This window comes from Festucalex cinctus, chromosome 21 (genome assembly GCF_051991245.1).
Source record: "Festucalex cinctus isolate MCC-2025b chromosome 21, RoL_Fcin_1.0, whole genome shotgun sequence".
Classification (NCBI taxonomy): Eukaryota; Metazoa; Chordata; class Actinopteri; order Syngnathiformes; family Syngnathidae; genus Festucalex; species Festucalex cinctus.
In genome coordinates, this window is record NC_135431.1 from 10,799,355 (window position 1) to 10,823,910 (window position 24,556).

The 24,556-nt window shown below is 33.4% G+C and overlaps 1 protein-coding gene across 4 annotated transcripts in view; it reads right to left on the reverse strand.

Moving 5' to 3' along the window:
* Window positions 1–24,556, reverse strand: part of LOC144010241 (mitochondrial basic amino acids transporter-like) — a 102,925-nt gene that overhangs the window by 55,305 nt on the left and 23,064 nt on the right. For 2 of the 4 annotated variants that reach the window (XM_077510463.1, XM_077510460.1), the window contains exon 1: window positions 24,165–24,516. The exons of 1 other annotated variant lie outside the window; for it this stretch is intronic. Coding sequence is in view for 1 of the 3 variants with exons in the window: in XM_077510460.1 (XP_077366586.1) it covers window positions 24,165–24,192 (28 nt within the window). In the remaining 2 variants the exon portion in view is untranslated. Of the gene's footprint in view, window positions 1–21,895; window positions 21,969–24,164; window positions 24,517–24,556 lie in introns of those variants that run through there. One more of the 4 variants, XM_077510461.1, reaches the window with a different exon arrangement.

Consider the following 24,556-nt stretch of genomic DNA (forward strand, 5'->3'; position numbering starts at 1 on the left):
AGCCTGACTATACATGGTCGGTTTTTTTTTCGGAGAAAAAAAATGCCTTACTATACATGGTCGTTTTTTTGGGAGAAAAAAAAAAAGCCTTACTATACATGGTCGTTTTTTTTTTTCGGAGAAAAAAAATGCCTTACTATACATGGTCGTTTTTTTGGGAGAGAAAAAATGCCTTACTATACATGGTCGTTTTTTTTGGGAGAAAAAAATGCCTTACTATACATGGGTGTTTTTTTTGGGGAGAAAAAAAAAAATGCCTTACTATACATGGTCGTTTTTCTGGGAGAAAAAAATGCCTTACTATACATGGTCGTTTTTTTTGGGAGAAAAAAAATGCCTTACTATACATGGTCGTTTTTTTTGGGACAAAAAAAAAATGCCTTACTATACATGGTCGTTTTTTTGGGAGAAAAAAAATGCCTTACTATACATGGTCGTTTTTTTGGGAGAAAAAAAAATGCCTTACTATACACGGTCGTTTTTTGGGGAGAAAAAAATGCCTTACTATACATGGTCGTTTTTTTGGGAGAAAAAAAAAAAGCCTTACTATACATGGTCGGTTTTTTTTTCGGAGAAAAAAAATGCCTTTCTATACATGGTCATTTTTTTGGGGAGAAAAAAAATGCCTTACTATACATGGTCGTTTTTTTGGGAGAAAAAAAAAAAAGCCTTACTATACATGGTCGTTTTTTTGGGAGAAAAAAAAAAAGCCTGACTATACATGGTCGGTTTTTTTTTCGGAGAAAAAAAATGCCTTACTATACATGGTCGTTTTTTTTGGGAGAAAAAAAATGCCTTACTATACATGGTCGTTTTTTTGGGAGAAAAAAAAAAGCCTTACTATACATGGTCGTTTTTTTTTTGGGAGAGAAAAATAATGCCTAACTATACATGGTCGTTTTTTGGGGAGAAAAAAAATGTCTTACTATACATGGTCGGTTTTTTGGGAGAAAAAAAATGCCTTACTATACATGGTCGTTTTTTTGGGAGAAAAAAAATGCCTTACTATACATGGTCGTTTTTTTGGGAGAAAAAAATGCCTTACTATACATGGTCGTTTTTTTGGGAGAAAAAATGCCTTACTATACATGGTCGTTTTTGTGGGAGAAAAAAAAATGCCTTACTATACATGGTCGGGTTTTATTTGGGAGAAAAAAAATGCCTTACTATACATGGTCGTTTTTTGGGGGGGAAAAAAATGTCTTACTATACATGGTCGTTTTTTTGGGGAAAAAAATGCCTTACTATACATGATCGTTTTTTTGGGAGAAAAAAAAAAAGCCTTACTATACATGGTCGTTTTTTTTTTTCGGAGAAAAAAAATGCCTTACTATACATGGTCGTTTTTTTGGGAGAAAAAAAATGCCTTACTATACATGGTCGTTTTTTTTGGGAGAAAAAAAATGCCTTACTATACATGGGTGTTTTTTTTGGGAGAAAAAAAAATGCCTTACTATACATGGTCGGTTTTTTTTTGGGAGAAAAAAAATGCCTTACTATACATGGTCGTTTTTTTTGGGAGAAAAAAAATGCCTTACTATACATGGTCGTTTTTTTGGGAGAAAAAAATGCCTTACTATACATGGTCGTTTTTTTGGGAGAAAAAAAATGCCTTACTATACATGGTCGTTTTTTGGGGAGAAAAAAATGCCTTACTATACATGGTCGTTTTTTCGGGAGAAAAAATAAAAAGCCTTACTATACATGGTCGGTTTTTTTTTCGGAGAAAAAAAATGCCTTTCTATACATGGTTGTTTTTTTTGGGAGAAAAAAAATGCCTTACTATACATGGTCGTTTTTTTGGGAGAAAAAAAAAAAAGCCTTACTATACATGGTCGTTTTTTTGGGAGAAAAAAAAAAAGGCTGACTATACATGGTCGGTTTTTTTTCGGAGAAAAAAAATGTCTTACTATGCATGGTCGTTTTTTTTGGGAGAAAAAAAATGCCTTACTATACATGGTCGTTTTTTTGGGAGAAAAAAAAAAGCCTTACTATATATACATGGTAGTTTTTTTTGGGAGAAAAAAAATGCCTTACTATACATGGTCGTTTTTTTGGGAGAAAAAAATGCCTTACTATACATGGTCGTTTTTTGGGGAGAAAAAAAATGCCTTACTATACATGGTCGTTTTTCTGGGAGAAAAAAAATGCCTTACTATACATGGTCGTTTTTTTGGGGAGAAAAAATGCCTTACTATACATGGTCGTTTTTGTGGGAGAAAAAAAAAAGCCTTACTATACATGGTCGTTTTTGTGGGAGAAATAAAATGCCTTACTATACATGGTCGTTTTTCTGGGAGAAAAAATGCCTTACTATACATGGTCGTTTTTGTGGGAGAAAAAAAAATGCCTTACTATACATGGTCGTTTTTGTGGGAGAAATAAAATGCCTTACTATACATGGTCGTTTTTTTGGGAGAAAAAAATGCCTTACTATACATGGTCGTTTTTTTTTGGGAGAGAAAAATAATGCCTAACTATACATGGTCGTTTTTTGGGGAGAAAAAAAATGTCTTACTATACATGGTCGTTTTTTTGGGAGAAAAAAATGCCTTACTATACATGGTCGTTTTTTGGGGAGAAAAAAATGCCTTACTATACATGGTCGTTTTTTTGGGAGACAAAATGCCTTAATATACATGGTCGTTTTTGTGGGAGAAAAAAAAATGCCTTACTATACATGGTCGTTTTTTTTTGGGAGAGAAAAATAATGCCTAACTATACATGGTCGTTTTTTGGGGAGAAAAAAAATGTCTTACTATACATGGTCGGTTTTTTGGGAGAAAAAAAATGCCTTACTATACATGGTCGTTTTTTTGGGAGAAAAAAAATGCCTTACTATACATGGTCGTTTTTTTGGGAGAAAAAAATGCCTTACTATACATGGTCGTTTTTTTGGGAGAAAAAATGCCTTACTATACATGGTCGTTTTTGTGGGAGAAAAAAAAATGCCTTACTATACATGGTCGGGTTTTTTTTGGGAGAAAAAAAATGCCTTACTATACATGGTCGTTTTTTGGGGGGGGAAAAAATGTCTTACTATACATGGTCGTTTTTTTGGGGAAAAAAAATGCCTTACTATACATGGTCGTTTTTTTGGGAGAAAAAAAAAAAGCCTTACTATACATGGTCGTTTTTTTTTTTTCGGAGAAAAAAAATGCCTTACTATACATGGTCGTTTTTTTGGGAGAAAAAAAATGCCTTACTATACATGGTCGTTTTTTTGGGGAGAAAAAAAATGCCTTACTATACATGGGTGTTTTTTTTGGGAGAAAAAAAAATGCCTTACTATACATGGTCGTTTTTTTTTGGGGAGAAAAAAAATGCCTTACTATACATGGTCGTTTTTTTTGGGAGAAAAAAAATGCCTTACTATACATGGTCGTTTTTTTGGGAGAAAAAAATGCCTTACTATACATGGTCGTTTTTTTGGGAGAAAAAAAAATGCCTTACTATACATGGTCGTTTTTTGGGGAGAAAAAAATGCCTTACTATACATGGTCGTTTTTTCGGGAGAAAAAATAAAAAGCCTTACTATACATGGTCGTTTTTTTGGGAGAAAAAAAAAAGCCTTACTATATATACATGGTAGTTTTTTTTGGGAGAAAAAAAATGCCTTACTATACATGGTCGTTTTTTTGGGAGAAAAAAATGCCTTACTATACATGGTCGTTTTTTGGGGAGAAAAAAAATGCCTTACTATACATGGTCGTTTTTCTGGGAGAAAAAAAATGCCTTACTATACATGGTCGTTTTTTTGGGGAGAAAAAATGCCTTACTATACATGGTCGTTTTTGTGGGAGAAAAAAAAAAGCCTTACTATACATGGTCGTTTTTGTGGGAGAAATAAAATGCCTTACTATACATGGTCGTTTTTCTGGGAGAAAAAATGCCTTACTATACATGGTCGTTTTTGTGGGAGAAAAAAAAATGCCTTACTATACATGGTCGTTTTTGTGGGAGAAATAAAATGCCTTACTATACATGGTCGTTTTTTTGGGAGAAAAAAATGCCTTACTATACATGGTCGTTTTTTTTTGGGAGAGAAAAATAATGCCTAACTATACATGGTCGTTTTTTGGGGAGAAAAAAAATGTCTTACTATACATGGTCGTTTTTTTGGGAGAAAAAAAATGCCTTACTATACATGGTCGTTTTTTTGGGAGAAAAAAATGCCTTACTATACATGGTCGTTTTTTTGGGAGAAAAAATGCCTTACTATACATGGTCGTTTTTGTGGGAGAAAAAAAAATGCCTTACTATACATGGTCGGGTTTTTTTTGGGAGAAAAAAAATGCCTTACTATACATGGTCGTTTTTTTGGGGGGAAAAAAATGTCTTACTATACATGGTCGTTTTTTGGGGGAAAAAAATGCCTTACTATACATGGTCGTTTTTTTGGGAGAAAAAAAAAAGCCTTACTATACATGGTCGTTTTTTTTGGGAGAAAAAAAATGCCTTACTATACATGGGTGTTTTTTTTGGGAGAAAAAAAAAATGCCTTACTATACATGGTCGTTTTTTTTGGGAGAAAAAAAATGCCTTACTATACATGGTCGTTTTTTTTGGGAGAAAAAAAATGCCTTACTATACATGGTCGTTTTTTTGGGAGAAAAAAATGCCTTACTATACATGGTCGTTTTTTTGGGAGAAAAAAAAATGCCTTACTATACATGGTCGTTTTTTGGGGAGAAAAAAATGCCTTACTATACATGGTCGTTTTTTCGGGAGAAAAAAAAAAAAGCCTTACTATACATGGTCGGGTTTTTTTTTCGGAGAAAAAAAATGCCTTTCTATACATGGTCGTTTTTTTGGGGAGAAAAAAAATGCCTTACTATACATGGTCGTTTTTTTGGGAGAAAAAAAAAAAGCCTTACTATACATGGTCGTTTTTTTGGGAGAAAAAAAAAAGGCTGACTATACATGGTCGTTTTTTTTTTTTCGGAAAAAAAAAATGCCTTACTATGCATGGTCGTTTTTTTTGGGGAGAAAAAAAATGCCTTACTATACATGGTCGTTTTTTTGGGAGAAAAAAAAAAAGCCTTACTATATATACATGGTCGTTTTTTTTGGGAGAAAAAAAATGCCTTACTATACATGGTCGTTTTTTTTGGGAAAAAAATGCCTTACTATACATGGTCGTTTTTTTGGGAGAAAAAAAAAAAGCATACTATACATGGTCGTTTTTTTTTTCGGAGAAAAAAAATGCCTTACTATACATGGTCGTTTTTTTGGGAGAAAAAAAATGCCTTACTATACATGGTCGTTTTTTTTTGGGAGAAAAAAATGCCTTACTATACATGGGTGTTTTTTTTGGGAGAAAAAAAAAATGCCTTACTATACATGGTCGTTTTTCTGGGAGAAAAAAAATGCCTTACTATACATGGTCGTTTTTTTTGGGAGAAAAAAAATGCCTTACTATACATGGTCATTTTTTTGGGAGAAAAAATGCCTTACTATACATGGTCGTTTTTGTGGGAGAAAAAAAAATGCCTTACTATACATGGTCGTTTTTGTGGGAGAAATAAAATGCCTTACTATACATGGTCGTTTTTTTGGGAGAAAAAAAAATGCCTTACTATACATGGTCGTTTTTTTTTGGGAGAGAAAAATAATGCCTAACTATACATGGTCGTTTTTTGGGGAGAAAAAAAATGTCTTACTATACATGGTCGGTTTTTTGGGAGAAAAAAAATGCCTTACTATACATGGTCGTTTTTTTGGGAGAAAAAAATGCCTTACTATACATGGTCGTTTTTTTGGGAGAAAAAATGCCTTACTATACATGGTCGTTTTTGTGGGAGAAAAAAAAATGCCTTACTATACATGGTCGGTTTTTCTTTGGGAGAAAAAAAATGCCTTACTATACATGGTCGTTTTTTTGGGGGGAAAAAAATGTCTTACTATACATGGTCGTTTTTTGGGGGAAAAAAATGCCTTACTATACATGGTCGTTTTTTTGGGAGAAAAAAAAAAAGCCTTACTATACATGGTCGGTTTTTTTTTTCGGAGAAAAAAAATGCCTTACTATACATGGTCGGTTTTTTGGGAGAAAAAAAATGCCTTACTATACATGGTCGTTTTTTTGGGAGAAAAAAAATGCCTTACTATACATGGTCGTTTTTTTGGGAGAAAAAAATGCCTTACTATACATGGTCGTTTTTTTGGGAGAAAAAATGCCTTACTATACATGGTCGTTTTTGTGGGAGAAAAAAAAATGCCTTACTATACATGGTCGGGTTTTATTTGGGAGAAAAAAAATGCCTTACTATACATGGTCGTTTTTTGGGGGGGAAAAAAATGTCTTACTATACATGGTCGTTTTTTGGGGGAAAAAAATGCCTTACTATACATGATCGTTTTTTTGGGAGAAAAAAAAAAAGCCTTACTATACATGGTCGTTTTTTTTTTTCGGAGAAAAAAAATGCCTTACTATACATGGTCGTTTTTTTGGGAGAAAAAAAATGCCTTACTATACATGGTCGTTTTTTTTGGGAGAAAAAAAATGCCTTACTATACATGGGTGTTTTTTTTGGGAGAAAAAAAAATGCCTTACTATACATGGTCGGTTTTTTTTTGGGAGAAAAAAAATGCCTTACTATACATGGTCGTTTTTTTTGGGAGAAAAAAAATGCCTTACTATACATGGTCGTTTTTTTGGGAGAAAAAAATGCCTTACTATACATGGTCGTTTTTTTGGGAGAAAAAAAAATGCCTTACTATACATGGTCGTTTTTTGGGGAGAAAAAAATGCCTTACTATACATGGTCGTTTTTTCGGGAGAAAAAATAAAAAGCCTTACTATACATGGTCGGTTTTTTTTTCGGAGAAAAAAAATGCCTTTCTATACATGGTTGTTTTTTTTGGGAGAAAAAAAATGCCTTACTATACATGGTCGTTTTTTTGGGAGAAAAAAAAAAAAGCCTTACTATACATGGTCGTTTTTTTGGGAGAAAAAAAAAAAGGCTGACTATACATGGTCGGTTTTTTTTCTCCCAAAAAAAATGTCTTACTATGCATGGTCGTTTTTTTTGGGAGAAAAAAAATGCCTTACTATACATGGTCGTTTTTTTGGGAGAAAAAAAAAAGCCTTACTATATATACATGGTAGTTTTTTTTGGGAGAAAAAAAATGCCTTACTATACATGGTCGTTTTTTTGGGAGAAAAAAATGCCTTACTATACATGGTCGTTTTTTGGGGAGAAAAAAAATGCCTTACTATACATGGTCGTTTTTCTGGGAGAAAAAAAATGCCTTACTATACATGGTCGTTTTTTTGGGGAGAAAAGAAATGCCTTACTATACATGGGTGTTTTTTTTGGGAGAAAAAAAAATGCCTTACTATACATGGTCGTTTTTCTGGGAGAAAAAAATGCCTTACTATACATGGTCGTTTTTTTTTGGGAGAAAAAAAAATGCCTTACTATACATGGTCGTTTTTTTTTTGGGAAAAAAAAATGCCTTACTATACATGGGTGTTTTTTTTGGGAGAAAAAAAAAACCCTTACTATACATGGTCGTGGTTTTTTTTGGGAGAGAAAAATAATGCCTTACTATACATGGTCGTTTTTTTTTGGGAGAAAAAAAATTCCTTACTATACATGGTCGTTTTTTTGGGAGAAAAAAATGCCTTACTAAACATGGTCGTGGTTTTTTTTTGGGAGAGAAAAAAAATGCCTTACTATACATGGTCGTTTTTTTTCGGAGAAAAAAAATGCCTTACTATACATGGTCGTTTTTTTTTGGGAGAAAAAAAATGCCTTACTATACATGGTCGTTTTTTTGGGAGAAAAAAATGCCTTACTATACATGGTCGTTTTTTTGGGAGAAAAAAAAAAAGCCTTACTATACATGGTCGTTTTTTTTCGGAGAAAAAAAATGCCTTACTATACATGGTCGTTTTTTTTGGGAGAAAAAATGCCTTACTATACATGGTCGTTTTTGTGGGAGAAAAAAAAATGCCTTACTCTAAATGGTCGTTTTTGTGGGAGAAATAAAATGCCTTACTATACATGGTCGTTTTTTTGGGAGAAAAAAATGCCTTACTATACATGGTCGTTTTTTTTGGGAGAGAAAAAAATGCCTTACTGTACATGGGTGTTTTTTTGGGAGAAAAAAAAAAGCCTTACTATACATGGTCGTTTTTTGGGGAGAAAAAAAAATGCCTTACTATACATGGTCGTTTTTTTTGGGAGAAAAAATGCCTTACTATACATGGTCGTTTTTTTTGGGAGAAAAAAAAAATGCCTTACTATACATGGTCGTTTTTTTGGGGAGAAAAAAATGCCTTACTATACATGGTCGTTTTTTTTGGGAGAGAAAAAAAATGCCTTACTATACATGGTCGGTTTTTTTTTGGGAGAGAAAAAAAATGCCTTACTATACATGGTCGTTTTTTTTTGGGAGAAAAAAAATGCCTTACTATACATGGTCGTTTTTTTGGGAGAAAAAAATGCCTTACTATACATGGTCGTTTTTTTGGGAGAAAAAAAATGCCTTACTATACATGGTCGTTTTTTTGGGAGAAAAAAATGCCTTACTATACATGGTCGTTTTTTGGGGAGAAAAAAAAAATGCCTTACTATACATGGTCGTTTTTCTGGGAGAAAAAAAATGCCTTACTATACATGGTCGTTTTTTTTGGGAGAAAAAATGCCTTACTATACATGGTCGTTTTTGTGGGAGAAAAAAAAATGCCTTACTCTAAATGGTCGTTTTTGTGGGAGAAATAAAATGCCTTACTATACATGGTCGTTTTTTTGGGAGAAAAAAATGCCTTACTATACGTGGTCGTTTTTTTTGGGAGAGAAAAAAATGCCTTACTATACATGGGTGTTTTTTTGGGAGAAAAAAAAAGCCTTACTATACATGGTCGTTTTTTTTCGGAGAAAAAAAATGCCTTACTATACATGGTCGTTTTTTTTGGGAGAAAAAATGCCTTACTATACATGGTCGTTTTTGTGGGAGAAAAAAAATGCCTTACTCTAAATGGTCGTTTTTGTGGGAGAAATAAAATGCCTTACTATACATGGTCGTTTTTTTGGGAGAAAAAAATGCCTTACTATACATGGTCGTTTTTTTTGGGAGAGAAAAAAATGCCTTACTATACATGGTCGTTTTTTGGGGAGAAAAAAAATGTCTTACTATACATGGTCGTTTTTTTGGGAGAAAAAAAATGCCTTACTATACATGGTCGGTTTTTTTGGGAGAAAAAATGCCTTACTATACATGGTCGTTTTTTTTGGGAGAAAAAAAAAATGCCTTACTATACATGGTCGGTTTTTTTGGGAGAAAAAATGCCTTACTATACATGGTCGTTTTTTTTGGGAGAAAAAAAAAATGCCTTACTATACATGGTCGTTTTTTTTGGGAGAAAAAAATGCCTTACTATACATGGTCGTTTTTTTTGGGAGAGAAAAAAAATGCCTTACTATACATGGTCGGTTTTTTTTGGGAGAGAAAAAAAATGCCTTACTATACATGGTCGTTTTTTTTTGGGAGAAAAAAAATGCCTTACTATACATGGTCGTTTTTTTGGGAGAAAAAAAATGCCTTACTATACATGGTCGTTTTTCTGGGAGAAAAAAAATGCCTTACTATACATGGTCGTTTTTTTTGGGAGAAAAAATGCCTTACTATACATGGTCGTTTTTGTGGGAGAAAAAAAATGCCTTACTCTAAATGGTCGTTTTTGTGGGAGAAATAAAATGCCTTACTATACATGGTCGTTTTTTTGGGAGAAAAAAATGCCTTACTATACATGGTCGTTTTTTTTGGGAGAGAAAAAAATGCCTTACTATACATGGGTGTTTTTTTGGGAGAAAAAAAAAAGCCTTACTATACATGGTCGTTTTTTTGGGAGAAAAAAAAATGCCTTACTATACATGGTCGGTTTTTTTGGGAGAAAAAATGCCTTACTATACATGGTCGTTTTTTTTGGGAGAAAAAAAAAATGCCTTACTATACATGGTCGTTTTTTTTGGGAGAAAAAAATGCCTTACTATACATGGTCGTTTTTTTTGGGAGAAAAAAAAATGCCTTACTATACATGGTCGTTTTTCTGGGAGAAAAAAAATGCCTTACTATACATGGTCGTTTTTTTGGGAGAAAAAAATGCCTTACTATACATGGTCGTTTTTTGGGGAGAAAAAAAAAATGCCTTACTATACATGGTCGTTTTTCTGGGAGAAAAAAAATGCCTTACTATACATGGTCGTTTTTTTTGGGAGAAAAAATGCCTTACTATACATGGTCGTTTTTGTGGGAGAAAAAAAAATGCCTTACTATACATGGTCGGTTTTTTTGGGAGAAAAAATGCCTTACTATACATGGTCGTTTTTTTTGGGAGAAAAAAAAAATGCCTTACTATACATGGTCGTTTTTTTTGGGAGAAAAAAATGCCTTACTATACATGGTCGTTTTTTTTGGGAGAGAAAAAAAATGCCTTACTATACATGGTCGGTTTTTTTTGGGAGAGAAAAAAAATGCCTTACTATACATGGTCGTTTTTTTTTGGGAGAAAAAAAATGCCTTACTATACATGGTCGTTTTTTTGGGAGAAAAAAAATGCCTTACTATACATGGTCGTTTTTCTGGGAGAAAAAAAATGCCTTACTATACATGGTCGTTTTTTTTGGGAGAAAAAATGCCTTACTATACATGGTCGTTTTTGTGGGAGAAAAAAAATGCCTTACTCTAAATGGTCGTTTTTGTGGGAGAAATAAAATGCCTTACTATACATGGTCGTTTTTTTGGGAGAAAAAAATGCCTTACTATACATGGTCGTTTTTTTTGGGAGAGAAAAAAATGCCTTACTATACATGGGTGTTTTTTTGGGAGAAAAAAAAAAGCCTTACTATACATGGTCGTTTTTTTGGGAGAAAAAAAAATGCCTTACTATACATGGTCGGTTTTTTTGGGAGAAAAAATGCCTTACTATACATGGTCGTTTTTTTTGGGAGAAAAAAAAAATGCCTTACTATACATGGTCGTTTTTTTTGGGAGAAAAAAATGCCTTACTATACATGGTCGTTTTTTTTGGGAGAAAAAAAAATGCCTTACTATACATGGTCGTTTTTCTGGGAGAAAAAAAATGCCTTACTATACATGGTCGTTTTTTTGGGAGAAAAAAATGCCTTACTATACATGGTCGTTTTTTGGGGAGAAAAAAAAAATGCCTTACTATACATGGTCGTTTTTCTGGGAGAAAAAAAATGCCTTACTATACATGGTCGTTTTTTTTGGGAGAAAAAATGCCTTACTATACATGGTCGTTTTTGTGGGAGAAAAAAAAATGCCTTACTCTAAATGGTCGTTTTTGTGGGAGAAATAAAATGCCTTACTATACATGGTCGTTTTTTTGGGAGAAAAAAATGCCTTACTATACGTGGTCGTTTTTTTTTGGGAGAGAAAAAAATGCCTTACTATACATGGGTGTTTTTTTGGGAGAAAAAAAAAGCCTTACTATACATGGTCGTTTTTTTTGGGAGAAAAAAAAAATGCCTTACTATACATGGTCGTTTTTTTTGGGAGAAAAAAATGCCTTACTATACATGGTCGTTTTTTTTGGGAGAGAAAAAAAATGCCTTACTATACATGGTCGGTTTTTTTTGGGAGAGAAAAAAAATGCCTTACTATACATGGTCGGTTTTTTTTGGGAGAAAAAAAATGCCTTACTATACATGGTCGTTTTTCTGGGAGAAAAAAAATGCCTTACTATACATGGTCGTTTTTTTTGGGAGAAAAAATGCCTTACTATACATGGTCGTTTTTGTGGGAGAAAAAAAATGCCTTACTCTAAATGGTCGTTTTTGTGGGAGAAATAAAATGCCTTACTATACATGGTCGTTTTTTTGGGAGAAAAAAATGCCTTACTATACATGGTCGTTTTTTTTGGGAGAGAAAAAAATGCCTTACTATACATGGGTGTTTTTTTGGGAGAAAAAAAAAAGCCTTACTATACATGGTCGTTTTTTTGGGAGAAAAAAAAATGCCTTACTATACATGGTCGTTTTTTTTGGGAGAAAAAATGCCTTACTATACATGGTCGTTTTTTTTGGGAGAAAAAAAAAATGCCTTACTATACATGGTCGTTTTTTTTGGGAGAAAAAAATGCCTTACTATACATGGTCGTTTTTTTTGGGAGAAAAAAAAATGCCTTACTATACATGGTCGTTTTTCTGGGAGAAAAAAAATGCCTTACTATACATGGTCGTTTTTTTGGGAGAAAAAAATGCCTTACTATACATGGTCGTTTTTTGGGGAGAAAAAAAAAATGCCTTACTATACATGGTCGTTTTTTTTGGGAGAAAAAAATGCCTTACTATACATGGTCGTTTTTTTTGGGAGAGAAAAAAAATGCCTTACTATACATGGTCGGTTTTTTTTGGGAGAGAAAAAAAATGCCTTACTATACATGGTCGGTTTTTTTTGGGAGAAAAAAAATGCCTTACTATACATGGTCGTTTTTTTGGGAGAAAAAAATGCCTTACTATACATGGTCGTTTTTTTGGGAGAAAAAAAATGCCTTACTATACATGGTCGTTTTTTTGGGAGAAAAAAATGCCTTACTATACATGGTCGTTTTTTGGGGAGAAAAAAAAAATGCCTTACTATACATGGTCGTTTTTCTGGGAGAAAAAAAATGCCTTACTATACATGGTCGTTTTTTTTGGGAGAAAAAATGCCTTACTATACATGGTCGTTTTTGTGGGAGAAAAAAAAATGCCTTACTCTAAATGGTCGTTTTTGTGGGAGAAATAAAATGCCTTACTATACATGGTCGTTTTTTTGGGAGAAAAAAATGCCTTACTATACGTGGTCGTTTTTTTTGGGAGAGAAAAAAATGCCTTACTATACATGGGTGTTTTTTTGGGAGAAAAAAAAAGCCTTACTATACATGGTCGTTTTTTTTCGGAGAAAAAAAATGCCTTACTATACATGGTCGTTTTTTTTGGGAGAAAAAATGCCTTACTATACATGGTCGTTTTTGTGGGAGAAAAAAAAATGCCTTACTCTAAATGGTCGTTTTTGTGGGAGAAATAAAATGCCTTACTATACATGGTCGTTTTTTTGGGAGAAAAAAATGCCTTACTATACATGGTCGTTTTTTTTGGGAGAGAAAAAAATGCCTTACTATACATGGGTGTTTTTTTGGGAGAAAAAAAAAAGCCTTACTATACATGGTCGTTTTTTTGGGAGAAAAAAAAATGCCTTACTATACATGGTCGTTTTTTTGGGAGAAAAAAATGCCTTACTATACATGGTCGTTTTTTGGGGAGAAAAAAAAAATGCCTTACTATACATGGTCGTTTTTCTGGGAGAAAAAAAATGCCTTACTATACATGGTCGTTTTTTTTGGGAGAAAAAATGCCTTACTATACATGGTCGTTTTTGTGGGAGAAAAAAAAATGCCTTACTCTAAATGGTCGTTTTTGTGGGAGAAATAAAATGCCTTACTATACATGGTCGTTTTTTTGGGAGAAAAAAATGCCTTACTATACGTGGTCGTTTTTTTGGGGAGAGAAAAAAATGCCTTACTATACATGGGTGTTTTTTTGGGAGAAAAAAAAAGCCTTACTATACATGGTCGTTTTTTTTCGGAGAAAAAAAATGCCTTACTATACATGGTCGTTTTTTTTGGGAGAAAAAATGCCTTACTATACATGGTCGTTCTTGTGGGAGAAAAAAAAATGCCTTACTCTAAATGGTCGTTTTTGTGGGAGAAATAAAATGCCTTACTATACATGGTCGTTTTTTTGGGAGAAAAAAATGCCTTACTATACATGGTCGTTTTTTTTGGGAGAGAAAAAAATGCCTTACTATACATGGGTGTTTTTTTGGGAGAAAAAAAAAAAGCCTTACTATACATGGTCGTTTTTTTGGGAGAAAAAAAAATGCCTTACTATACATGGTCGTTTTTTTTGGGAGAAAAAATGCCTTACTATACATGGTCGTTTTTTTTGGGAGAGAAAAAAAATGCCTTACTATACATGGTCGTTTTTTTTTGGGAGAAAAAAAATGCCTTACTATACATGGTCGTTTTTTTGGGAGAAAAAAATGCCTTACTATACATGGTCGTTTTTTTGGGAGAAAAAAAATGCCTTACTATACATGGTCGTTTTTTGGGGAGAAAAAAAAAATGCCTTACTATACATGGTCGTTTTTCTGGGAGAAAAAAAATGCCTTACTATACATGGTCGTTTTTTTTGGGAGAAAAAATGCCTTACTATACATGGTCGTTTTTGTGGGAGAAAAAAAAATGCCTTACTCTAAATGGTCGTTTTTGTGGGAGAAATAAAATGCCTTACTATACATGGTCGTTTTTTTGGGAGAAAAAATGCCTTACTATACGTGGTCGTTTTTTTTGGGAGAGAAAAAAATGCCTTACTATACATGGGTGTTTTTTTGGGAGAAAAAAAAGCCTTACTATACATGGTCGTTTTTTTTGGGAGAAAAAAAAAATGCCTTACTATACATGGTCGTTTTTTTTGGGAGAAAAAAATGCCTTACTATACATGGTCGTTTTTTTTGGGAGAGAAAAAAAATGCCTTACTATACATGGTCGTTTTTTTTTGGGAGAGAAAAAAAATGCCTTACTATACATGGTCGTTTTTTTTTGGGAGAAAAAAAATGCCTTACTATACATGGTCGTTTTTTTGGGAGAAAAAAATGCCTTACTATACATGGTCGTTTTTTTGGGAGAAAAAAAATGCCTTACTATACATGGTCGTTTTTTTGGGAGAAAAAAATGCCTTACTATACATGGTCGTTTTTTGGGGAGAAAAAAAAAAATGCCTTACTATACATGGTCGTTTTTCTGGGAGAAAAAAAATGCCTTACTATACGTGGTCGTTTTTTTTGGGAGAGAAAAAAATGCCTTACTATACATGGGTGTTTTTTTGGGAGAAAAAAAAAGCCTTACTATACATGGTCGTTTTTTTTCGGAGAAAAAAAATGCCTTACTATACATGGTCGTTTTTTTGGGAGAAAAAATGCCTTACTATACATGGTCGTTTTTGTGGGAGAAAAAAAAATGCCTTACTCTAAATGGTCGTTTTTGTGGGAGAAATAAAATGCCTTACTATACATGGTCGTTTTTTTGGGAGAAAAAAATGCCTTACTATACATGGTCGTTTTTTTTGGGAGAGAAAAAAATGCCTTACTATACATGGGTGTTTTTTTGGGAGAAAAAAAAAAGCCTTACTATACATGGTCGTTTTTTTGGGAGAAAAAAAAATGCCTTACTATACATGGTCGTTTTTTTTGGGAGAAAAAATGCCTTACTATACATGGTCGTTTTTTTTGGGAGAAAAAAAAATGCCTTACTATACATGGTCGTTTTTTTTGGGAGAAAAAAATGCCTTACTATACATGGTCGTTTTTTTTGGGAGAGAAAAAAAATGCCTTACTATACATGGTCGGTTTTTTTTGGGAGAGAAAAAAAATGCTTTACTATACATGGTCGTTTTTTTTTGGGAGAAAAAAAATGCCTTACTATACATGGTCGTTTTTTTGGGAGAAAAAAATGCCTTACTATACATGGTCGTTTTTTTGGGAGAAAAAAAATGCCTTACTATACATGGTCGTTTTTTTGGGAGAAAAAAATGCCTTACTATACATGGTCGTTTTTTGGGGAGAAAAAAAAAATGCCTTACTATACATGGTCGTTTTTCTGGGAGAAAAAAAATGCCTTACTATACATGGTCGTTTTTTTTGGGAGAAAAAATGCCTTACTATACATGGTCGTTTTTGTGGGAGAAAAAAAAATGCCTTACTCTAAATGGTCGTTTTTGTGGGAGAAATAAAATGCCTTACTATACATGGTCGTTTTTTTGGGAGAAAAAAAATGCCTTACTATACATGGTCGTTTTTTTTGGGGAGAGAAAAATAATGCCTTACTATACATGGTCGTTTTTTGGGGAGAAAAAAAAATGTCTTACTATACATGGTCGTTTTTTTGGGAGAGAAAAAAAAATCCCTTACTATACATGGTCGTTTTTTGGGGGAAAGAAAAAAAATGCCTTACTATACATGGGTGTTTTTTTGGGAGAAAAAAAATCCCTTACTATAACATGGTCGTTTTTTTTGGGGGGAGAGAAAAAAAATGCCTTACAATACATGGTCGTTTTTTTGGAAGAAAACAAAATGCCTTACTATACATGGTCGTTTTTTTTGGGAGAAAAAAATGCCTTACTCTACATGGTCATTTTTTTAGGAGAAAAAAAAATGCCTTATTATACATGGTCGTTTTTTTGGGAGAAAAAAAATACCTTACTATTCATGGGTGTTTTTTTGGGAGAAAATAAAAAAATGCCTTGCTATACATGGTCATTTTTATTTGGGAGGAAAAAAAATGCCTTACTATACATGGTCGTTTTTGTGGGAGAAATAAAATGCCTTACTATACATGGTCGTTTTTTTGGGAGAAAAAAAATGCCTTACTATAAATGGTCGTTTTTTTGGGAGAAAAAAAATGCCTTCCTATACATGGTCATTTTTTTTTTTGGGAGAGAAAAATAATGCCTTACTATACATGGTCGTTTTTTTGGGAGAAAAAAAAAATGCCTTACTATACATGGTCGTTTTTTTTGGGAGAAAAAAATGCCTTACTATACATGGTCGTTTTTTTTGGGAGAGAAAATAAATACCTTACTATACATGGTCGGGTTTTTTTGGGAGAGAAAAAAAATGCCTTACTATACATGGTCGTTTTTTTTGGAGAAAAAAATGCCTTATTATACATGGTCGTTTTTTTGGGAGAAAAAAATGCCTTACTATACATGGTCGTTTTTTTGGGAGAAAAAAATACCTTACTATTCATGGGTGTTTTTTTGGGAGAAAAAAAAATGCCTTACTATACATGGTCGTTTTTGTGGGAGAAAAAAAAATGCCTTGCTATACATGGTCGTTTTTTTTGGGAGAAAAAAAATGCCTTACAATACATGGTCGTTTTTTTGGGAGAAAAAAATGCCTTACTATACATGGTCGTTTTTTTGGGAGAAAAAAAATGCCTTACTATACACGGTCGTTTTTTGGGGAGAAAAAAAATGCCTTACTATACATGGTCGTTTTTTTGGGAGAAAAAAAATACCTTACTATTCATGGGTGTTTTTTTGGGAGAAAAAAAAAGATGCCTTACTATACATGGTCGTTTTTTTGGGAGAAAAAAATGCCTTACTATACGTGGTCGTTTTTTTTGGGAGAGAAAAAAATGCCTTACTATACATGGGTGTTTTTTTGGGAGAAAAAAAAAGCCTTACTATACATGGTCGTTTTTTTGGGAGAAAAAAAAATGCCTTACTATACATGGTTGTTTTTTTGGGAGAAAAAAATGCCTTACTATACATGGTCGTTTTTTTTGGGAGAGAAAAAAAATGCCTTACTATACATGGTCGGTTTTTTTTGGGAGAGAAAAAAAATGCCTTACTATACATGGTCGTTTTTTTGGGAGAAAAAAAATGCCTTACTATACATGGTCGTTTTTTTTGGGGAAAGAAAAATAATGCCTTACTATACATGGTCGTTTTTTGGGGAGAAAAAAAAATGCCTTACTATACATGGTCGTTTTTTTGGGAGAGAAAAAAAAATCCCTTACTATACATGGTCGTTTTTTGGGGGAAAGAAAAAAAATGCCTTACTATACATGGGTGTTTTTTTGGGAGAAAAAAAATCCCTTACTATAACATGGTCGTTTTTTTGGGGGGGAGAGAAAAAAAATGCCTTACAATACATGGTCGTTTTTTTGGAAGAAAACAAAATGCCTTACTATACATGGTCGTTTTTTTTGGGAGAAAAAAATGCCTTACTCTACATGGTCATTTTTTTAGGAGAAAAAAAAATGCCTTATTATACATGGTCGTTTTTTTGGGAGAAAAAAAATACCTTACTATTCATGGGTGTTTTTTTGGGAGAAAATAAAAAAATGCCTTGCTATACATGGTCATTTTTATTTGGGAGGAAAAAAAATGCCTTACTATACATGGTCGTTTTTGTGGGAGAAATAAAATGCCTTACTATACATGGTCGTTTTTTTGGGAGAAAAAAAATGCCTTACTATAAATGGTCGTTTTTTTGGGAGAAAAAAAATGCCTTCCTATACATGGTCGTTTTTTTTTTTGGGAGAGAAAAATAATGCCTTACTATACATGGTCGTTTTTTTGGGAGAAAAAAAAAATGCCTTACTATACATGGTCGTTTTTTTTGGGAGAAAAAAATGCCTTACTATACATGGTCGTTTTTTTTGGGAGAGAAAAAAAATACCTTACTATACATGGTCGGGTTTTTTTGGGAGAGAAAAAAAATGCCTTACTATACATGGTCGTTTTTTTTGGAGAAAAAAATGCCTTATTATACATGGTCGTTTTTTTGGGAGAAAAAAATGCCTTACTATACATGGTCGTTTTTTTGGGAGAAAAAAATACCTTACTATTCATGGGTGTTTTTTTGGGAGAAAAAAAAATGCCTTACTATACATGGTCGTTTTTGTGGGAGAAAAAAAAATGCCTTGCTATACATGGTCGTTTTTTTTGGGAGAAAAAAAATGCCTTACAATACATGGTCGTTTTTTTGGGAGAAAAAAATGCCTTACTATACATGGTCGTTTTTTTGGGAGAAAAAAAATGCCTTACTATACACGGTCGTTTTTTGGGGAGAAAAAAAATGCCTTACTATACATGGTCGTTTTTTTGGGAAAAATCGTTTTTTTGGGGGGGAGAGAAAAAAAATGCCTTACTATACATGGTCGTTTTTATTGGGAGAGAAAAAATGCCTTACTATACATGGGTGTTTTTTTGGGAGAAAAAAAATGCCTTACTATACACGGTCGTTTTTTGGGGAGAAAAAAAATGCCTTACTATACATGGTCGTTTTTTGGGGAGAAAAAAAATGGGAGAAAAAAATACCTTACTATTCATGGGTGTTTTTTTGGGAGAAAAAAAATGCCTTACTATACATGGTCTTTTTTTTGGGAGAAAAAAAAATGCCTTACATGGTCGTTTTTTTTGGGAGAGAAAAAAATGCCTTACTATACATGGTCGTTTTTTTGGGAGAAAAAAAAATGCCTTACTATACATGGTCGTTTTTTGGGGAGAAAAAAAAATGTCTTACTATACATGGTCGTTTTTTGGGGAGAAAAAAAATGCCTTACTATACATGGTCGTTTTTTTGGGAGAAAAAAAATGCCTTACTATACATGGTCGTTTTTTTTGGGAGAAAAAAATGCCTTACTATACATGGTCGTTTTTTTGGGAGAAAAAAATGCCTTACTATACATGGTCGTTTTTTTTGGGGAGAGAAAAAAAAATGCCTGACTATACATGGTCGTTTTTTTTGGGAAAGAAAAAAAATGCCTTACTATACATGGGTGTTTTTTTGGGAGAAAAAAAATCCCTTACTATACATGGTCGGGGTTTTTTTGGGAGCGAAAAAAAAATGCCTTACTATACATGGTCGTTTTTTTGGGAGAAAAAAAAATGCCTTACTATACATGGTCGTTTTTTTGGGAGAAAAAAAAATGCCTTCTCTACATGGTCATTTTTTTTGGGAGAAAAAAATGCCTTACTATACATGGTCGTTTTTTTAGGAGAAAAAAAATACCTTACTATTCATGGGTGTTTTTTTGGGAGAAAATAAAAAAATGCCTTGCTATACATGGTCATTTTTATTTGGGAGGAAAAAAAATGCCTTACTATACATGGTCGTTTTTGTGGGAGAAATAAAATGCCTTACTATACATGGTCGTTTTTTTGGGAGAAAAAATGCCTTACTATACATGGTCGTTTTTTTGGGAGAAAAAAATGCCTTACTATACATGGTCGTTTTTTTGGGGGGAGAGAAAAATAATGCCTTACTATACATGGTCGTTTTTTTGGGAGAAAAAAAAATGCCTTACTATACATGGTCGTTTTTTTTTGGGAGAAAAAAATGCCTTACTATACATGGTCATTTTTTTTGGGAGAGAAAAAAAATGCCTTACTATACATGTTTTTTTTTTGGGGGAGAGAAAAAAAATGCCTTACTATACATGGTCGTTTTTATTTGGGAGGGAAAAAAAATGCCTTACTATACATGGTCGGTTTTTTTGTGAGAGAAAAAAAATGCCTTACTATACATGGTCGTTTTTTTGGGAGAAAAAAATGCCTTACTATACATGGTCGTTTTTTTGGGAGAAAAAAAATGCCTTACTATACATGGTCGTTTTTTTGGGAGAAAAAAAATACCTTACTATTCATGGGTGGTTTTTTGGGAGAAAAAAAAATGCCTTGCTATACATGGTCGTTTTTCTGGGAGAAAAAAATGCCTTACTATACATGGTCGTTTTTTGGGGGGGGAGAGAAAAAAAATGCCTTACTATACATGGTCGTTTTTTGGGGAGAAAAAAAAAGCCTTACTATACATGGTCGTTTTTTTTGGGAGAAAAAAAATGCCTTACTATACATGGTCGTTTTTTTTTGGGAGAAAAAAAATGCCTTACTATACATGGTCGTTTTTTTGGGAGAAAAAAATGCCTTATTATACATGGTCGTTTTTTTGGGGAGAGAAATAATGCCTTACTATACATGGGTGTTTTTTTGGGAGAAAAAAAATGCCTTACTATACATGGTCGTTTTTTTGGGAGAAAAAAAATGTCTTACTATACATGGTCGTTTTTTTTAAATAAAAAAAATGCCTTACTATACATGGTTGTTTTTTTGGGAGAAAAAAAATGTCTTACTATACATGGTCGTTTTTTTTAAATAAAAAAAATGCCTTACTATACATGGTCGTTTTTTTGGGAGAAAAAAAATGCCTTACTATAAACGGTCGTTTTTTGGGGAGAAAAAAAATGCCTTACTATACATGGTCGTTTTTTCGGGAGAAAAAAAATGGGAGAAAAAAATACCTTACTATTCATGGGTGTTTTTTTGGGAGAAAAAAAATGCCTTACTATACATGGTCGTTTTTTGGGAGAAAAAAAATGCCTTACATGGTCGTTTTTTTGGGAGAGAAAAAAAATGCCTTACTATACATGGTCATTTTTTTGGGAGAAAAAAATGCCTTACTATACATGGTCGTTTTTTTGGGAGCAAAAAAAATGTCTTACTATACATGGTCGTTTTTTTTAAATAAAAAAATGCCTTACTATACATGGTCGTTTTTTTGGGAGAAAAAAAATGCCTTACTATAAACGGTCGTTTTTTGGGGAGAAAAAAAAATGCCTTACTATACATGGGCGTTTTTTTTGGAGAAAAAAAATGCCTTACTATACATGGTCGTTTTTTGGGGAGAAAAAAATACCTTACTATTCATGGGTGTTTTTTTGGGAGAAAAAAAAATGCCTTGCTATACATGGTCGCTCTTATGGGAGAAAAAAATGCCTTACTATACATGGTCGGGTTTTTTTTTGGGAGAGAAAAAAAAAGCCTTACTATACATGGTCGTTTTTTGGGAGAAAAAAAATGCCTTACTATACATGGTCGTTTTTTTGGGAGAAAAAAAATGTCTTACTATACATGGTCGTTTTTTTGGAAGAAAAAAAAATGCCTTACTATACATGGTCGTTTTTTTTTTGGAGAGAAAAAAAATGCCTTACTCTACATGGTGTTTTTATAAACTATATTTTTTATATTTCTTTTAATAAATAAATATATTAAATTATTAAATTAACTATAAATTATGTAATTTGAATTTATTTAAAATATTTACTTATATATTTATTAATTATAATGAATTATTTCATATTGTGTATTAAATATCTAAGAGTTTTAAATAAATAAATAAATAAATAAGCCAGACTTGTATTTATTTATTTTATTTATTTATTCATTTATTTATTTTTTAAAGACTTTTAAGGTTGCTGGCATGTGGTTAAGCCATTAAACCATGTTTTTTCTTCGCGGTGATAGGCAGGGCTGACCTGGGGTCAGTTACGTCCCGAGTCACCTGAGTCCCGGACGTAGAGTCTTCCCCAGTACACAAGCACCTTCACACTGGATAAAAATATGGCGTTACATTCTATTCCCAGGCACCTCAAAGGGCACGAGGTCAGACTTTAGTCAATATGGAAGTAACTGAACATGAAACATGAAACAATCCACAAAAATATGGGTCACAAGTGACTTTGAAGTGAGAATCAAACAGAATACATGTATCAAAGTTTTCCATAAATAATAAGAATCAAAAGGGAAGGGCTTTTTTTGCATCAAAGCCTGTGGAGGTTCCCGACCGTCGGTTGTAAACAAACGTCTGAAAGCTAATCCGACGTAAGCAACTATTTGATCACATGACCTATTTGTAAAGTGCGCGGCCATCAGCTGAGCGCCAGGAAAAGAACACAAGCATGTGTGTGTCTGACACAAATGACGCCGGCCATTGACCTCAATCTACTACTACCTGTAGTGTGGCACAGACACGGGAGGCGGGGCAAAAAATACTGCGTATTATGTTGCTCCTCTATGCGTGTTAATGTAGCATCTATGCTAATCCACTTGATTCACATTATTTGTTAGCATTAAGCTAGTGATGAAATTGTATGTATTGCTTGAACATTCAATCTTTAATTCTTTTATTTCTGTGTCAGCTTTACAGTAAACGTCAACTTCCCGAAATCTGTGGACAACTAAAGGTGAACTTGGTTTCTGATAATGAGCCGCAACCACAAAGTGGGCCCGGCAAATGTTGACAAGCACATGCTCCAGCAGCGTACTACAAGTATAGACAAAGCGTACCATTGGCCAGCGTAAGGGTGTGTGCAAACACTGTCCTATCATCTGTGTCGCGTGTGTGTAAACTTTACACACCCGCTGCTAGATGACAAGCTCGAGTTGTCATTTTGCGCTCAACCCAAACAGAACAACAGGTGTCGAGGGCCTAACCTTGACGAAACGTCATTCATTCGCCTTTCCGATCGTACTGGTGGTCCGTGTTGTGCGAGTCAACAGGTTAAGATCACAATAAACAGTAAAGACAGACATTTTTTTTTTAAAGTCAAGAATTATGTCACAAGTTATGAGAATTAAAACGTTACAAAGGAAAAAAGTAGTTATAAGAAAAAACTTGAGTGTTATGAGAATGTATCAGAAATTTCAAAGTTGAAAGTCTACAAAAACGAAGTGATGTTACAAGCAAAAATCGTAGTCCCATGAAAAAAAAAGTCAGAATGTTACGACAGAAGAATCATAGTTACAAGTCACAATATTGTGATGCACAGCAGTAATGTTGAAAGAAAAACATGGTAAAGTTAGAAAAATAAGAGACGTAAAGTCATAATGTTACGAACGACAATATACAGAAAAAGTCATATTGACAAGTTGGAATGTTATGGGAATAAAAGTGATATCACAAGCAATTTCAAAGTCACAAGAAAAAATGTGAAGATATAAAGAAGACAAAATATTGTATAGGAACAAGATGAAGTTACAAGCAAAAAAAAGTCATACATAGAGGGGGAAAAATTGAAATTAAAGCTGTGTTATGAAGTAGGAAAAAAGTTTGAATGGTACTTTTATTGTTATGAGATTTTTATTCCAAGAAATTTTAAGAATGTTAAATTATAACTTCATCTTTTAAGTCATTTGCATGTGATAATCCATATCTATTGTGTAAATTTAGCACATTTTTCTCATAAACAACAACTGTATTTACCTAAAATTACACGTCTCATCATATGCAAAGATATTTACACTTACATTATTTGCATTAAATCGATACTTTTTTAAAATTCATTACATATTGGTGTAAAAAAATGAATGTCATTCCCCATTTGATACAACAAAGGTTTCCCAAAATACATTTGTTTTCTCACTGTTTTGCAGCTATTTAACATATTTATCAAGCGTGTGCTTGCAATGTCAACAACAAAGCCGATGTAAACAATAAATGCAACGTTAACTTATAACCTGTTTGCCAATCAAATCGAGGCTGGTTATTATTTCCACGACCACCCTCATACCTTCCAGTGCATACTAAGCTCTGCGTCGCTCTGTTATGATTTTATTCTAATTTATCTGCACAAAGCTCGACTATGCAGACTCTGCAGTGACAGTTCAGGAGCGATCTGGACGCGCCTACCCGCGGTTCCACTTTGAAAATGCACTGAGTCGTAATCTGAGCGCGGAGTTGCATCACTTTATAAAAAAAAAAAAAAAAAAAACGGGCGGGGGCGAAAGGAGAAGAGCCGCACTTACCACCAATGCAGCCAGCAACGAAGTCCATCACCGCTCCTCACCTGCTTGTGTTTTGATAATTCCCACTCTGCGGAAAATAATTTAATCTCGCTTCTTTTCCCACACCCAGTTAGTTAATCGACTTCCTGGACACCCACGCGCCTAATGACAACACTCAGCTTAATCTTGGCTATAATTGAAGCGACGTTTAGCTTTTAGCGAGCCCCTCCCCTCCTAATTTGTCACGTTAGGCTGCCAATTTGTAATTTTGTGTTTATTTTATGCTAATTAAACTGCCGTGTGACCTGTTCTTCCTCCCAGAAGCGCGCTTGACCGCTTCTCCGTGTCCCGTGCTTCACAGAGGTTGCCTTGGAGCAGTGAGTGTCAAAGGAAGTAAATTCACGAGGGGAGGG